This window comes from Tamandua tetradactyla, chromosome 15 (assembly GCF_023851605.1).
Source record: "Tamandua tetradactyla isolate mTamTet1 chromosome 15, mTamTet1.pri, whole genome shotgun sequence".
NCBI classification, from domain to species: Eukaryota; Metazoa; Chordata; class Mammalia; order Pilosa; family Myrmecophagidae; genus Tamandua; species Tamandua tetradactyla.
In genome coordinates, this window is record NC_135341.1 from 55,907,164 (window position 1) to 55,924,149 (window position 16,986).

Below are 16,986 nucleotides of genomic sequence, written 5' to 3' on the forward strand. Positions count from 1 at the left end.
GTTTTCATCCTGAATCCTCACAGGGAGTGAAAGGCATACTTGCGCTGTCCTAAGGTCACCCTGGGCCAAGAAGATTGTTCCCAAATTGTGGTCCCTGGAACACTAGTTTCCTTGCCCCCCCCAAAAACCCTTCCACAGTCTAACTGTTTGGGGCTTGGTGGGTTAAACACAATTAAACAGATCTCATAATTTACTCACATGTACTCTACACCTTCAAGATGTATATAAATGCAGCTTTTCCCAAACTCACTTGACCTTTCCAAGGAACACCTGGAACAACCACTGGAGGCCAAGATATTAATTTTCTATGGAACATGGTTTGAATACCAATCTAAAGTAAATTTTCTAAAGCAGTGGTTCTCAAAATTTAGTGTGCAACAGAAACATCTGGAAGGCATGTTAAAGCACAGATTACAAGACCCCAGTGAAGAAGTCTGGGGCAGAACCTGGGAACCTGCATTTTTTTGAGACTCCAAGCAAAGCTGATGCTGCTGGACTGTGGGCTATACTTTGAGTGGCGTGCTTTTAGACAACCACTCAAGTCTCAGCTGTAGGAAACCCTCCTGTGGCCTTAGGGAAGGCTGCATGTAGCATTTGCCACAGCTGTTTATCTCAGGGTCAAATCAGCTTGGGAGGTCTTAGAAGGTGCTGGTCGGTCCTTGGTAGGACAGAGGAGCACTGGACTTAACTCTTGGCTCTGTCCCTACTTGCCAGGTGAACAGGCACAGTAAGTCCAACTTTAAAGAGGAATAATAGCAGTCCTCTCCCAGGGGATCTGTGAGGCTTCAAAGAATCATTTGCAAAAAAAAAAAAAAAAAAAAAAACACTAACAAAAAGCATCGTACAAGTGTCTTTTGTCATCCAGAAGAATGTTGTCAGTCACAGCAGGAAAATCCCAGATGGGTTTGCTCTCCTTTGCTACTGCCAAGCCTTTTTTGAAGCATGCACTGGCAGTTAACAAAGAGAAAAGGGGTGAAAAATGCAAAATGCTGCAGAGAGAGGAAAACACAAAAGTGGTTTACCTAATTAAAAATATCTAATTGTTAAAAAAAGATCAACCCACAATCAAAGTATTAATTATGCTGGCTTTGAATTAGTGTTTAAAAGTTACAATACGGTGATCTTTGGATACTCTCTTCCACTCTACCTTGTTAATGCTGGTTAATAACATTTTAACATCAAAAGAATGCAAAAAAAACGCCTCCACTCAAATACGTACGAGTTAATCTCAAAAATTTAGCTAAGATAGTTCCAATCTTATAAGCTACCACAATGGCAGATTTTAAAAGTAATCTTTAAAAAGAACTTTAATTTGATTCATAGAAAAGACCACAGGATGAGAAATGAACACGTGCTCACACGTATACATATGTGCGTTGAATTGTAGCAAAGTACATCTTGTCCAACAAACTGCCTCTTCTAATTAAAAACTGAACCTGTAAAAAAGATCATACACATTCATGATGGAATTTCAGTCAAGCAAACACCTTCTTGCCAAGTTCCAGTTTCCATTTGAACCCAAAAGACTGACTTTATAAAGGCAGGAATTTCTTTGACATCTTGCTTGATTCACTTTATATATGCTCTGGGTGGCTCTGGAGACAAGACAACATATCTTGAACAGATTTTCCTTCGTAGCAGATCTGATATACTGCAGTAAACAATGGAAACCTAGTTGGGGAGGAGATGTGAAAAGACAAGATAAGGTTATTTGGTTTATTGCATAGAACTAATTAGTTTTTCTAACGTGCTTAACAGATGGCAGATTAGCATACTACTCTGGAAAACGAAGTGACCACCTTGTATATTTATCATTATTAGTTCTGCAAAGAGCTTCTGCACTGTAACTGTAAGATCTTGGTATAACCTAGACCATCCTCTGCCTAATCTGTTTGGAGCCACTCTATACAAACAAGTCACACAGTAATCCTTGCAGGGCGACACATGGTCGTTTACTTAAAAAGCTGTGGCTGTTGGTCAAATCTGGAATGAGTCGAAGTTCTTGTCACTATTTTAAAAGACTGGAGAATAGATTTTAAATCACAAGGAGGTATTGCTCTTCCTTTTCCAAAAAAGAATCAGTCCCAAGATTGATGATGAGGCAGCCCACTCATCACTGTAAATAATTTGGCCTGCAAGAATCAAGGTGAGGACCCACAATTAGCAAAGCACTGTTTTCATGCTAAAAGTTGGATTTATTTTGCCTTTTCTTCCAAGAGGTGAACACAGATATAAGTGAAAGTTTGAAATAAATGAGTATGGAGGTATGGGTTAATAATCCACTATAAGAAGAGACATTATCCCAGGGCACAGCTGGCTCAGCAGAAACCACTAGGGAAATAAACTAAATTAATTTCAGTTAGGCTCTTATAGACCCCACCCCACCCCACCCCAAGCAAACACACACAAACACACAAAGTGAGCTTGCCAGAGTCAATAAACTTAAAGGCCATTCTAAAAATTAGTCAGAACCCTATGATGACAACTTATTTTAAGAATAACAAAGAGTACTGAGAAGTCATATTATCTCTATGAGAGTCTATCACTGTGGCTATTCTAAAGTACAGAAAATTGTGTTCATATTTGGAGTCCAGTAGAATGAGTCAAATCTAACTCTCCAGCCTACTCTGTAGCCTACTTTGGGCAAGTCTCACAATCCCTCTCACCCTGTTTTCTCATCTGTAAAACAGGGCTGAACACAAAAGCCTGTTGTGAGTCTTAAATGCCTTACATGTATTTTACATTTAAAATACACAGTACAACACTTAGCACATGGTTGGTGTGCAATGAACGACAGCTTGTATGAGCAGCTGTAAGATGACACTGGATCCTAGATTGTAAGCAAAGCCTAAAATATTTAAAGAAACACTATACAGTAAGTTTGCTGACCCCTGGTCTAAACAATAAATTCAGAGCAAGGAAAGTTAATTGTGGCTGGAGGACATAGAAAAAGACTTCTCTCAGAACAGATGGGTTGCCTTTTAAGGGTGAAGATGATTGAGATGCATGTAAAGGAGGGCTTCTGGGCAGGCCAGATAGCAGGAGGACAGAAGCACCCATGAGTCCAAGGAGGAAGTGTTTGGCGGCAAAGTCCAGTTCAACTGGGGGTAATAAGATGTAAGTTAGTGAAGTTGGTTGTGTACCAAGTGGGAGGTCTCAAATGCCAACCTGAGGACCACAGGCTTCGTTCTGTCAGGACAAGAATCCTACAAACTGGAAACTTCCAGGTAGAAGGAACCATAGTGGTCATCTGGTTTACTATTTTTATTTTATGGGCAAGGAAACGGGGGCACAGAACAGGTAAAAATATGGCTTGCCCAAGACCACATGGCTGGTAAGCCACCAATGACCTTGAATGTCAATCTTCTGCCTTCTGCTCATTGCTGTTTCTATAACAATGGAGAAGACAAAGGAGGAGAGAAGGCACTAGAGGGATTCCCAGCAGTGATTTCTGGCATGAAAGAGGGGAAAAAAATCAAGGTAAGGGAGAAAGTCTCCTAGTCTGTCCTCTGCCTCAGTGTCTCCCCAACCTTTCTCTTGGCATCCTCAACAAAGGGAGAAAGAGACAACTCAGCTCTGCCTGTGCATCATCGAGTGCAGGTGGTCCAGGGGATGGGGGAGGCCTGGAGCACCCCAGACTCCAGGCTGGCCCTGGGTGGTGTCGCCTCAGTCCAGCAGCAACATCATTAAATACAGGAGCAGCCTGTTCTATTTCAAATCATAAATAGACGGGACATGACTAAGGAGAGGCATCTATCTGCTCAGAACTGTTTCACCTGCTTGACTATACATTTTAAATACCCCCTACAGCTAAATGATGAATACAGTAATGCCCAGTCAATCTGCCAATCCACAGAATCCTATCAAAGGCACCCCTTGGCAGCAAACAGATGCTATTTTAAAATTGTGGTTAGGAGACACTTACTATCATCAAACACCCAAGTTTGTTTTTTTTTTTTAAGATTTTTAGAAACCCCCCTCATAAATATTTAATGGTCATCAAAGTAGCCCAAATACATGCAAACACATCACTGACTGCTAAGTCTATAAGAAAACCATGCATGACAGAGGTATTTCCCTTTTAGTCACAATTTAAAGGTAATTATTCTAATCTGCAGGCCTGTTAATGAGCTGCCATCTTTGCCTGGCTGCTTTTTAAAGCCATTTCAGAAAAATTTAAAGTGCAAATCATAGAGAGAAGGCAAATGCCCATCCACCTTCATTTTCAACGTTCAATATGGAAATCTACGGCTGATAAATTTGTTTCAGGTAAAAGAAGAAGGGGAGCTGGGCTGCAGGATGAGGTAAAGGCGAGGAGTTGGGCCAGCGGGCGTCTGGATGTGAAGGAAGACGAAGGACACAGGTCTGGAGACGATGGCACCTTCTGGCTCAGAGAAGTGCGGGCTGTGGACTAGCTGCCCGGCACCCCACCCTCCCAGGCAACCACATGTTCCCATTCCCAACGAGGATACTGGAGAGCCGAGAACACACAGAATATGCTGCGTAAGCATTCACTAAGCAATGCAGTCAGGAGGGAAGGCTTGGCAATCGGCAAGGTGCAGGGCTGTGGAGCGGGTAGCAGCAGGAGCAGCCTCAGAGAGGGTGGCACGGGGCTTGCTCCCTCAGGCAGAAGGCAGTCCAAGCTCACCCAACTCCACCTCTAACACAGGACTGCCTGCAAGGGTGCCAGGTCTGGTCCGAGAGGATAGAAATAACACTCAGATCTAAAAGGACCTATCCCTTTTTCTAAAAAAAAAAAAAAAGCAATCATTGCAATCTACTTACTGTCATTTGTAAATGAAGAGAAATAATTCTTAAGAATAAAGTAATCTAATTTTTTTCTGTTTTCATTTCTTTTTCTGAATTGATGCAAATGTTCTGGAAATGATTATGATGATGAATATACAACTATGTGATGAGAAAAAAAGAATGTGCATATTGCGAAAAAAATAATCTAGTAGGTTGCAAGAATAACAGGTTATTCACTCATGTTGGTGCTCTCAATTTTTATTTTAAGAATAAAATTTTATAATGCGAAGTGTTAACTAGTATTTGCCTTGGAAACATATTTACTTTAAGTTAGGTCTGTGGGTCTATAATCCACAAAGTATTCTACTCATTAAAATAAAGAAAGGAAGAACTGAAGAGAAATAATTCTTAAGAATAAAGTAATCTAATTTTTTTCTGTTTTACAAAACACCTTATACAAAAATTAACTCAAAATGGATCAAAGACCTAAATATTAGATCTAAGACCAAAAAACTCTTAGAAGAAAATGTAGGGAAATATCTTATAAATCTTACAGTAGGAGGTGGTTTCCTAGATCTTACACCCAAAGCATGAGCATTAAATAAAGAAATAGATAAATGGGAACTCCTCAAAATTAAACACTTTTGTGCAGCAGAGAACTTTGTCAAAAAAGTAAAAAGACAGCCTACACAATGGGAGACAATATTTGGAAACAATATATCCAGATAAAGTTCTAGGATCCAGAATATATAACGAGATTGTTCAACTCAACAACAAAAAGACAAGCAACCCAATTACAAAATGGGCAAAAGGCATGAACAGACACCTCTCAGAAGAGGAAATACAAATGGCCAAAAGGCACATGAAAAGATACTCAACTTCCCTGGCTATTAGGGAAATGCAAATCATCTCACACCCACCAGAATGGCCATTACCAATAAAACAGAAAATGACAAGTGCTACAGAGGATGAGGAGAAAGAGGCACATTTATCCACTGTTGTTGGGAATGTAAAATGGTACAAACGCTCTGGAAGGCAGTTTGGCGGTTCCTCAGAAGCTAAGTAGAGAATTGCCATATGGTTGGGCAATACCATTGCTAAGTATCTATTCAGAGGACATGAGGGCAAGGACACAAATGGACATTTGCACACCAATGTTTATAGCAGCATTATTTACAATTGCCAAGAGATGGAAACAGCTCGAATGTCCATCAATAGATGAGTGGCTAAACAAGCTGTGGTATATACATATGATGGAATAATATGCAGCTATAAGACAGAATAAAGTTATGAAGTATGTAACAACATGGATGGACCTTGAGATTATGCTGAGTGAGATTAGCCAGAAACAAAAGGATAAATACTACATGGTCTCACTGGTATGAACTACCATTAATGAATGAACTTGGAGAATTTCAGTTAAGAACAGAGACCATCAGGAGATAGAAATAGGGGAGATTTTGGGTAATTGGAGCTGAAGGGATACAAATTGTACAACAGGACTGATTGTAAAAATTCAGAAATGAATAGCACAATACTACTAAGTATAATACAAAATCTTAGTACACTGAATGAAGCTGAATGTAAGAATGATAAAGGGAGGAGGGTTGAGAGCAAAATGAAATAAGAAGGAAAGATAGACGATAAAGACTGAGATGGCATAATCTAGGCATGCCTAGAGTGGACAATGATAGTGACTAAATGTACAAATTAAAAAATGTTTTTGCATGAAGAAGAACAAAGGAATGTCACTATTGCAGGGTGTTGAAAAATAGATGGTAATTCATATTTTAAAACTTTAATTTATGTGTGAGACTAAAGCAAAAAATGTTTATTTGGTACAAAATTTATATTTTGACTAGTGTATCTCCTAATATAACTTATATGGACAGTTTAATTGAACACCATTAAGTACACGGAATATTGATTAGGGCATGAGATTTTGTAGGTTTGTCCAGAGTGATGCCCTGATAAATCCCAGAGTGATTTGAACAGTGAATAAAAAAGTATTTGCAAAGTCCCCTGGGGGGGTGGTGAGGAAGAGAGAAATTTCAACTTCCCCATATGGAGAAGGCCTGATATTCTCGCATGCAGGATAACAAAATCAACAGGCCAAACCCTCAATCTTGGGGTTTTCTCATACGAAACATATCCCCACAAAGGACAGGCAAAGCCTACTTAAAATTAGGCCTAAGAGTCACCCCCGGAGAACCTCTTTTGTTGCACAGATGTGGCCTACCTCTCAGCCAACACGGCAAGAAAACTCACTGCCCAGCCCCTCTCTATGTGGGACGTGACTCCCAGGGGTGTGAATTTCCCTGGCAACATGGGACAGAAATCCTAGAATGAGCTGGGACTCAGCATCAAGGGATTGAGAAAACCTTCTCGACTGAAAGGGGAAAGAGAGAAATGAGACAAAATAGTCAGTGGCTGAGAGATTTCAAATGAAGTTGAGAGGTTATCCCGGAGGTTATTTTCACGCATTGTATAGATAACCCCTATTTAGTTTAAGGTGTATTAGAGAGGCTAAAGGGAAGTGTCTGAAACTGTAGCGCTGTGTTCCAGTAGCCATGTTTCTTGAAGATGATTGTATAATGATACAGCTTTCGCAAGTTGACTGTGTGATTGTGAAAACCTTGTTCTGATGCTCCTTTTATATCTATGGTATGGATAGATGAGTAGAAAATATGGACTAAAAATAAATAAATAATAGGGGGAACAAATGTTAAAATAAACTGGGTAGAGGGAAATACTAGTGGTCAATGAGAGGGAGGTATAAGGGGTATGGTATATATGAGTTTGTTCTTTTTTCTTTTTATTTCTTTTTCTGGAATGATGTAAATGTTCTGAGAAATGATCATGGTGATGAATATAAAACTATGTGATGACACTGTGAGCCACTGATTGCACACCAATTATGGAATGTTCATATGTTAAGAATGTTCGTGTTGCATGTTGATTGATTTTATTAATAAAAATAAAAAAAATTGGAATGCTGAAAGCAGCTACTGCCTAACATTGAGGGAAAGAGGCAGAATAATTATAAAATATAATAAATAATAATTATAAAAATAAATATAAGCATAAATAAAATAATAATTTGGTGTCAGTATAAAAGAAAGCTGCTCCATGCACTGCACTAGCACTTGGAGATATCAAGTCACATAATCATTATATAATCAATAGCACCTTCAGTCTTTAAGGCAATGCTCAGCACAGTCTTTAAGAAGGTGAAGTACATAATACCTATTTTAGCTAAAATAAAGCTTTTGTGCAGGCATGTGTGTGGAATAGCTTGTAAACCAATAACGTCAAATAAATGAAACCTGCTTATGTGAAAAATTCCCAGGAAATTTTCTCCAACCAAAACTTGAAAAATTACTTATATGCATGATTGTTTTTGGAAAAATATATTCAGAGTACATCATAATCTTCTTACACGTAATTCAATAAAGTTTCCTCATGTTTCAAAAATAAATAAATAAATAAATAAAATAAAGAAAGGAAATAAGTACTGTTAACATTTGGAATACATTTCCTAGTGAACACGCATTATTTCATCTAGCACAATAAAGCGTATCTCATAAACCTTACATCAGAGAAACTAATGGCACAAAATGTATCTAATTATCTTATTGATAACACTAAAATTAAAAATTTTTTTTTTCAAAAAAGAGACCCATCCACACACACAGCCATCCAGTCACAGGAAGAAGAGACCAAATGTTAACACAGGTTGCTCCTGAGGATAGATTCTGGGTAATCTGGACTTCCTTCTTTTCTGAATTGTTTGACATTCCATTGACAAGAATTTATTTTTTTATAAAAACAACAAAATCATCTTTTTTTTAAAAATTAAGAGCTTCTTTGTAGCTCTTACTCAATATGCTGCAGGACAAACTAGAATCTGAAACTTCCTATTTTGTCGTATGCCTATGGAGTGGAGCTCTTCTCACTGAAGTTGAGTCTAGTTTTGTATAAATATTCATCTTCAGCTTAGGTGGATACTTCAGCCATGGCAGTTCATGAAAAGGACTGAACTTCTAAGCAGACTCGTCAAACAGTTTGCCCTCCAATGCCCTGGGCTGAGGTTGGCAGAGAACTGGGAAAATGACCATTTAATTGGTCTCACAGGCAACAGGGAGACTTACTTGTCGACCAGTCCCTTCTGTTTGAGGATGCGGTACACTTCAGCAGAAGTCTGAGGTCCCTGGAGCTTCTGTCCATTCAGCATCTCGTTCTCCAATTCTTCAATGGTCTTAAAAACAAAAGTTAACAGAGTAAATAACAAGGGATGAAGAAAAAAAAAAGCAGCAACTATGGTGAAGACTAGAGACTCACTCATTTCAAGAGGAGAGCCGGGGTAAGCGGTGAGCCCCTGCTGCAAGCCAAAGAAAGATTAAGACATACAAGATAAAGGATAAGGGAGGGGTAAGTGTTTTTAAGTGGATACGGGTTAAAGAGAATAGGCAGCAGCCTACAGACCCCGACTTCAGTCTCTGCTGGGCTACGGGTCGCTCTGAACCAGGGGTTGGGGGGAAGGAGAGAGGGGTGGCGAGGGAAGGGGGGCTACCTTTCCGGTTCTGGCGAAGGCCTCGGCCACCCTGCGGTTACGGCCTCCGTAGCAGGTGGTGATCAGGTCAGCCACCCCGCAGCTCTCTAGGAAAGTGGCTGTGGACACATGGCCCTTGCAGAAGATCCTGGCAAACGCAATCATTTCCATGAGGCCCAGGCGGATGACAGCAGCTTTGGTGTTGTCTCCACAGCGGAGGCCGTCGCAGAACCCGGCTCCCACAGCGACGATGTTCTGCGAAGAAGACGGCAAAGCCCCAGGAAGCTGTCACTGAGCCGGCTATTGGTCAGGACGCGAGGGAAGGGTAGGGGAGAGACTGAGGCAGGGCCCGATGGGGATGCTGGCTCCACCCCCAAATGCTCAACCAGCTCACACACAACCCTGGGTTCTGCTCTCATGCCTGTGGGTGACAGAAATGAAAGAAGGGATGAGGCTTCTAATATTCCCACTTATAGGAAAAAGAGCCCAGATCTGAGGTCAGGAGGGGGCAGCAAATGAGGAATATCAGCCAGAGAATGAGATCAGCTGAGAATGGTCTCTGGCGGAATGCTGTTTGGATAAACAGCTTTATCTTTTGGGTTTTTTCATTGATTGCTTTGTTAAACAATAACATTCATACAGAAAAGCACACAAATCGTAAGTGTACGGTTTGATGAATTTTCAAAAACGGACCACACTATGTAACCAGCCCCGGATCAGGAACCAGAACATAACCAGCGTCCCTGAAAACACCCCCCCCAGGCCCCTTCCAGTCACCCTCTCAAAGGAAACCACTCTTCTGACTGCTGCCAGCACAGATTCATTTTGTTCGCCTCTGATCTTTATACAAATAGAATCATACAACAGGTAATCTTTTGCGTCTGGCTTCTTTGGCTTAATTCAACATCATATTGTGAGATTCATCCATATATTTACACGTAGCGCATTCATTTGAACTGCTATATAGTATTCCACTGTGTGAATGAATGTACTGCAGCTTATTTGACCATTCTTCTATCAGTGGCCTTTGGGGTCATTTCCAGCTTGGGACCATTACAAATGGTGCAGCTACAGATACCCTGGAACATTCCTTTGTGGGTCTCATGTAGGCCTTTCTGCTGGGTTTGTACCTTATAGAGGAACTGCTGGGTCATGTGGTCTGCATGTGCTCAGCCCAAGTTTCAGCCTTTTATTTCATTTAATAATCCCTAAACAAATAGTCGCAGAGCATTCGCTCTGTGCCCAGCAATGCAAATGATCACACAGAGCTTGGCTCTTTGGAAGTGGATTATCTAGCACAGGGATCTGCAGACCTGGGGTCAATTGCTTGTTTTTGTAAATAATATTCTATTGTATTGGAATACAGCCACATCCAGTTATTTACAAAATCATCTATGGCTGCTTTTGTGCTATAATAGCAGAGTAGAGTGGTTCCCAGAGATGGTATGGTCCACAAAGCTGAAAGCACTTACTATTCTGTCCTTGACAGAAAAGTTTGCCAACCCCTGTTCTATAAAATAATCTATAAAATAAAAAGTGTGCAATACATATAATGCTTGGCAGAAAATATAATATCCCATAGGAGGTACTGAATATCTGAAATTCCAACCTGTATGTCCTGAGTATGCATGGTGTGGGAGGGGGTCCGTGGGGGAAAGGGAGTGCTGGGGCAGGGGATGCAAAGACAGCTAACACAGAGTTTGTCCTCAGGGAGTCAACAAGCAAGCCGGGAAAAGCATGCACATCACGACACGGAAGGAAGATGGTATGCTGAGAAGTGGCAGGAGCCCCAAGCTTCTTTTCAAATCAGGGAAGGCTACATCGAGGAGGTGGCATTTGAAATGGGCCTCAAGAGCTATGTAAGCCAGACAGCTCCAGACGATATGAAACACCTGTGTGCTGGCACAGGCGGCCCTAATGCGAGAGTTCAGCCTGGCATGGTCCCAGATTCCTGGCCTTTTCCACTTTCCTAGCTCCTTCACCAAGAACCCTCAATATCAGAGAAAATATAAAAATTATGACTAATTTGCTGGCATTTTTCTGAAATATATGCATTTATGCCTTGGAAGACTTAGAAGCTAGTTGGTAGCAAGTGGGAAATTAACTTACATAAGCAAATTTCCCCCTGCAAAACCTAAGTTCTATTAATGGAAGTCAGGACAATGTTTTTTAAAAGATCGGGCCTATAAAATCTGAGGGATGAGGTAAAAAATGGGATGGGGATGAAGAAGTGTCTTCTCTGATAGATACGCAACATCTGATAAAACATTAAACGTAGCATTGACATGGCCAGGCTCACTGTGAGAAAGAACTCTGGCCATTCAGACGTGGTTCTCACTCACTGGGAGACTGAGATTCAGATGAAAAGAATCCAATCTGCCCTCTTGAAGCTTTCATTTACTTCCAGTAGATGGACAGAATGGAAATTTTTTCCCCATTATTTCCTTGGGGGCAATAGCTAGGGAATACAGGAAGGAAAGGGCCCTAAATGTACCTTCTTTTCTTCCTCAGTAATAGCACTTCCGCTTACCTTGGTTGCTGTGTATTCCTTTCACTACTGTCGATTCAAAAAGGAAAAAGCAGAAAACTTCCCTAAAAATGATCAGAAGTTTGATATGAACTTGTGCAGATTTTAGACAAAGTCATGCTACTTTTGCACCTTAAGATAGTCTCCCATGGTAATTGATATTTTAAAATTTTGGCTTATGTGTGAGACTAGAGCAAAAGATGTTTGGTATGAAATTTGTGTTTTGACTGGTACACTTCCTATTATAACTTATAAGAATGGCTTGAATACTGTGAGTGCATGGAACCTTGAGTAGGGCATGAGATTTTGTTGGTTTGTCCAGAGTGATGCCCCAATGAATCCCAGAGTGATTTGAACAGTGAAAGAAAGAATGTTTGTGAAGTCCCCTTGGGGGGATGGTGGGGGAGGGGGAGGATTCAGCTTCCCCAGGTTGAATTCTTGATGTTCTCAAGGGCAGTGCGGACAACCAAGGCTAGAGGCTGAGCCCCCAATCTTGGGGGTTGTTCATATGAAACTTAACCCCACAAAGGATAGGTCAAGACTACTTGAAATTAGGCCTAAGAGTCACCCCCAAGAGAACCTCTTTTGTTGCTCAGATGTGGCCTCTCTCTCCAGCCAACACAACAAGCAAACTCACTGCCCTGCCCCTCTCTACATGGGACATGACTTCCAGGGGTGTGGACCTTCCTGGCAACATGGGACAGAAATCCTAAAATGAGCTGGGACTCAGCATCAAGGGATTGAGAAAACCTTCTCAACCAAAAGGGGGAAGAGCAAAATGAGACAAAATAAAGTGTCAATGGCTGAGAGATTCCAAACAGAGTCCAGAGGTTATCCTGGAGGTTATTCTTATGCATTAAACAGATATCACCTTGTTAGTCAAGATGTAGTAGAGAGGCTGGAGGGAACTGCCTGAAAATGTAGAGCTATGTTCCAGTAGCCATGTTTCTTGAAGATGATTGTATAATGATAAAGCTTGCACAATGTGACTGTGTGATTGTGAAAATCCTGTTTCTGATGCTCCTTTTAGATACCTTATCAACAGATGAGTAAAACATATAGAAAAAAATAAATAATAGGGGGAACAAATGTTAAAATAAATTTAGATTGAAATGCTAGTGATCAATGAAAGGGAGGGGGGTAATGGATATGATATGTATGAATTTTTTTTCTGTTGTCTTTTTATTTCTTTCTGAATTGATGAAAATGTCATTATGATGAATATGCAACTATGTGATGATATTGTGAATTATTGATTATATATGTAGAATGGAATGATTATACATTAAGAATGTTTGTGCTTCGTCATTTTTTTAAAAATTTAAAAATTAAAAAAATTAAAAAAAAAAAGATAGTCTCCCAGTGAGGTGTTCAGCTTTCAAAGACTAATGAAGATGCTTTTAAGGTGATCACTCTCTCCCTACAAAGGCCAGACTCTATTTAGGCCCTGATTCTTATTGATTCAGATAGTATCATGTTGAGCGGATTCATAAGGTACTAATTTTTGCCTGCACCTGCAAAAGCTCTTCACCCTTCCCACCACAAAGGCAATGCAAGTTGCGTAGGTTTCGTCAGCTTCCTAACAGCAGTCATCCAAAGAAGAAGAAGTGGGCGATTCACGGCTTAGTGCAATTTTAGCATCTGGCAGCATCCTGCGAAGTGGGGAGGGGAGAAGTGGTAGAAGGAGCCTTGAGAGGTACTGAGGGGTGCTGGGGAGGGGGGTGTGGATCTGGGTCTGCCACTCTGATCCGAAGGGATGAGCTTCTGAGTCAGTATGGAACACCAAGAAAAGAAATTCAGAGCAAGAACCAGAGGAATACCCAGGTCTGGGTCCAACCAGGCCCAGATGTTCCTCTTGGCATAGAAGTCAGTCTAAAGAAGCCACAGACTCTCAACCAACTATTCCACCTCTCAGGGCCATCTTTGCCTCGGGTGTAAAATTTAGGGCTTAGAGATCTTTCAAGGCCATTCTGGTGTTGACATTCCTCCAGGGAAGTTCGAGGAGCTGTAGCCTGTCTTGGGACTGCAGATAGTGGGTCAGTACTGGGGCCTCAGGGAGACACATGGGCATATGCAGGGGAACTGACTGCAGAGATCATGGGGCTGCCTGTCAGGTAAGTCAGCCAAAGGGTTTCACTGACATTGTGATGGCAGTGTGCCAAGAAAGACTGTTCAACAAATGGTTAGGTTGCTGTATTGTTCTCTGATGCCTCCTACACTATTCCTAGAGTGTCCCTATATCCCCCTTCATCATAACATGACCCATTTGGATGACAAATCAACCCCAGTAACTGCTACATATTGGATGCATAATAAGAACTTCTGTCTAACAAGGGGCTCCCATAAACAGAGTGGGGAGAGTTACTACATTTATTAAGTGGCTACAGGAAGCCCCACTGGGCCCACTGCATGCACGGTCCCGTTTTAATTCTCACGACTACTCTGTGAACTGTGTATCCAGCATACGTTTCCTGGCTGGGGGAACCAAAGCTCCGAGAGTGGTGTGATTTGCTGAGAACAGTGAGCTGGTGAGTGATGGTGTCAGGATGCACTCCTGGAAGTCAGCTCCATGGCCCAACCCTGTGTCCTGGGCCTGCTGCCTCCACCCGGGTCAGAGACCTGCTGGAACCCTGTGCAGTCAGACGTCAAAGAAAAGTGCCTCTCTGGCCTGCATGGAGGCCTGTACAGGGAAAAGGGTATGCTCTGCAGGGGAGAAGATTTAGAGAGGAAAATAATAAAAATAACGACAGCAGCAGCTAACCTTTTGAACCATGCTTCATATTTTATTAACTCATTTAATCCTCAGAATATTCCTACAAGGCAGGTACTATTATTACCCATGAAGACATAAGGAAACTCGGGAACTCAGCAAAGGAGCTTGTCCAGGGTCATGAGGTTAGGATGTAGCAGGGCTGGATTTCAAACCCAGGCAGCCCAGGCCCCCCTGCTCCCTCACTATTAAAGGACATGAGAAGCAGAGTGTGCATGAACTATTTAAGGGTAAAACAGAGTGGATTCCACCGCGCTGCTCTAGGCCAGCAGGCAAAAGGCACAGAGAGGTCACTTCATAGTCAAGACAGTGCTAAGAGGAAGCGCTGAGACCCAACCAACAGCAAGGCCTAGAGGGAAAGGAGACAGCCTCAGTCACTGGAGCCATCCTAGCAGGGCCTGTTGGGTGGGTCCTGAGGACCAAAGCATATTTTCAACCTTTCCCATGCCACAATGAGATGCCAGGCAAGCAGACAAGGCTGCTGTTCCAGCCACCCCCTCAGCCCATCTGTGACCCTTTTACTGCTTCCACGAGACTATTCTCCCCACAAAGGAAAGCAGGAAACCATTCAGGGAAAACTGCCTCTTCTAGGGACACTCTGGGCCCCGACCCAGTTTAATCATCTTACGATGGATCTTGAAATCCATGCTCTCTCCCTACACCACTTATCGCTGTCAAAAAATAAATAAATACACTGAGCCAGTCAGAATGTGTTTGAATAGCATTGGAGATGTCCTGAGATTGCTCAGCTGTGAAAGTTATCATTATCCACTGTACATTTAAATCTACTTCTGGAACTAAAAATATCATGGTTTTCAGAAGACAGACATGTTTAAGCACTCCCTATTTCCCTGGTTATGGCAATATTCGGAGGCAACCATTCAAACCATCCACCCTGAAGAGCAACCTTTGCAATTTTGAATTGGGATGGCTGGATGAGGTAACAACTTCCTTTCCACTCCCACAAAAAGAACATAAAACTTGAGAACCAGCCCATGCTACCAAAAGGCTATGCAAACAATCTCTCCACCTAGAAAAAACTGCCCCCAGTGAAACCCAAGTCAGTATTCACTATTTTCTTTAAGTCCAGTGTTCTACCTGACTCTTCTTTAGGCTAGCTTCCAAAGCATTTGGCCCAAGAGGGTTTAAACCCCTGTCTGCAAAGTTTAGGCTTACTAAAGGCAAGGTACCATGTATGATTTGCAGATTGGGTCCCACTTACAGTGGTCTGGCCCACACTTGGCCCAACAAGCCAGGTTCCAGATATGAGGCTTTATCTTAACTAGATCAGCACTGTCCAATAGAACTTTCTGCAAGGATGTAAAGATTTTATAAGTGCTCTATCCAATATGGTAGCCACAAGCCACATGTGGCAACTGAGTCTTTGAAATGTGGCTACTGTAACTCAGAAACTGAATTTTAGTTGTATCTAGTTTTAATTTAAATGTAAATATAAACAGCCACATGTGGCTAATGGCTACTGTTGGACTGTGCAGAGCTTGTTCTTATTTGCATGAAGGTGCTATTGCATAGAGCAGTAGCCCTGACTAGCCTAGGAATGAGGCTGCATAGCACAGCATGTTTTATAAAAACCAAGCCCTGGAGCAAACCTAAATGTCCAATAATCGTTACCCCACTACAGAGCAGCCCTACAAAGGAAGCCCATGCATCTGTGCCACAGGCTGCTATTTTATCTCCCATCTATTCTCCCTTTCTTCCAAAGTAATAGAGCCCCTGATTATTATACAATTTATGGTTTTAGGGGCCAGGAAGGTTATTTCCCAGACTCCCTTGCAGCTAGGTGTGGTCAAACAATTAAGAACTGGCCAATGAGATGAAGCTAAAGTGTTATGTTGTGACTTCCTGGAACTTTCCTTCAAAAGGTAGCTTTTCAAAACAATTAAAACAATAGCACAGTTTGTACTATACATTTATAATTTTTGGTGTATGCAATACCTCTTAAAACTTACATTAAAACAAACGGAAAAGCAATGTGGGATATAACTCCCAGGTATGAGCTTGGCCCTGGCACCCTGGGATTGACAATGCCTTCCTGACCAAAAGGGGGAAGAGAACTGTAACAATTAAGGTATTAGTGGCTGAGAGAGTTCAAATAGAGTCAAGAGGCTACTCTGGAGGCTACTCTTATACAAGCTTCAGCTAGATGTTGCTCTTTATCATGGTTTACCAGATCCCAGCCAAAACCATTCCTGCCAACCTTAAAGAACACCTAGTGCTCTATCTGAAATTCTAAAAAGGTTCCATGTACTATGATTACTTTCCAGAAACCTACAACCCTCAGATGGGTTCCTAGGTCAGGTAAGTCCTGAAACCCAGAGGGGCCAGCCTCTCCAGAACATCAACTAGTTCCATCCCTCTATCTCATAT

General features: G+C 41.6%; 1 protein-coding gene across 1 annotated transcript in view; it reads right to left on the reverse strand.

The window, feature by feature from the left end:
• Positions 1–1,289: 1,289 nt before the first annotated feature.
• The window catches only part of GPD1L (glycerol-3-phosphate dehydrogenase 1 like), a 69,728-nt gene continuing 54,031 nt past the window's right edge, over positions 1,290–16,986 (reverse strand). Inside the window, exons 6-8 of the mRNA XM_077129919.1 lie at positions 9,323–9,556; positions 8,901–9,007; positions 1,290–1,671 (exon numbers count right to left, since the gene is read on the reverse strand). Of these exons, the coding sequence (XP_076986034.1) occupies positions 1,575–1,671; positions 8,901–9,007; positions 9,323–9,556 (438 nt within the window). The 3' untranslated portion in view covers positions 1,290–1,574. The remainder of the gene's footprint in view (positions 1,672–8,900; positions 9,008–9,322; positions 9,557–16,986) is intronic.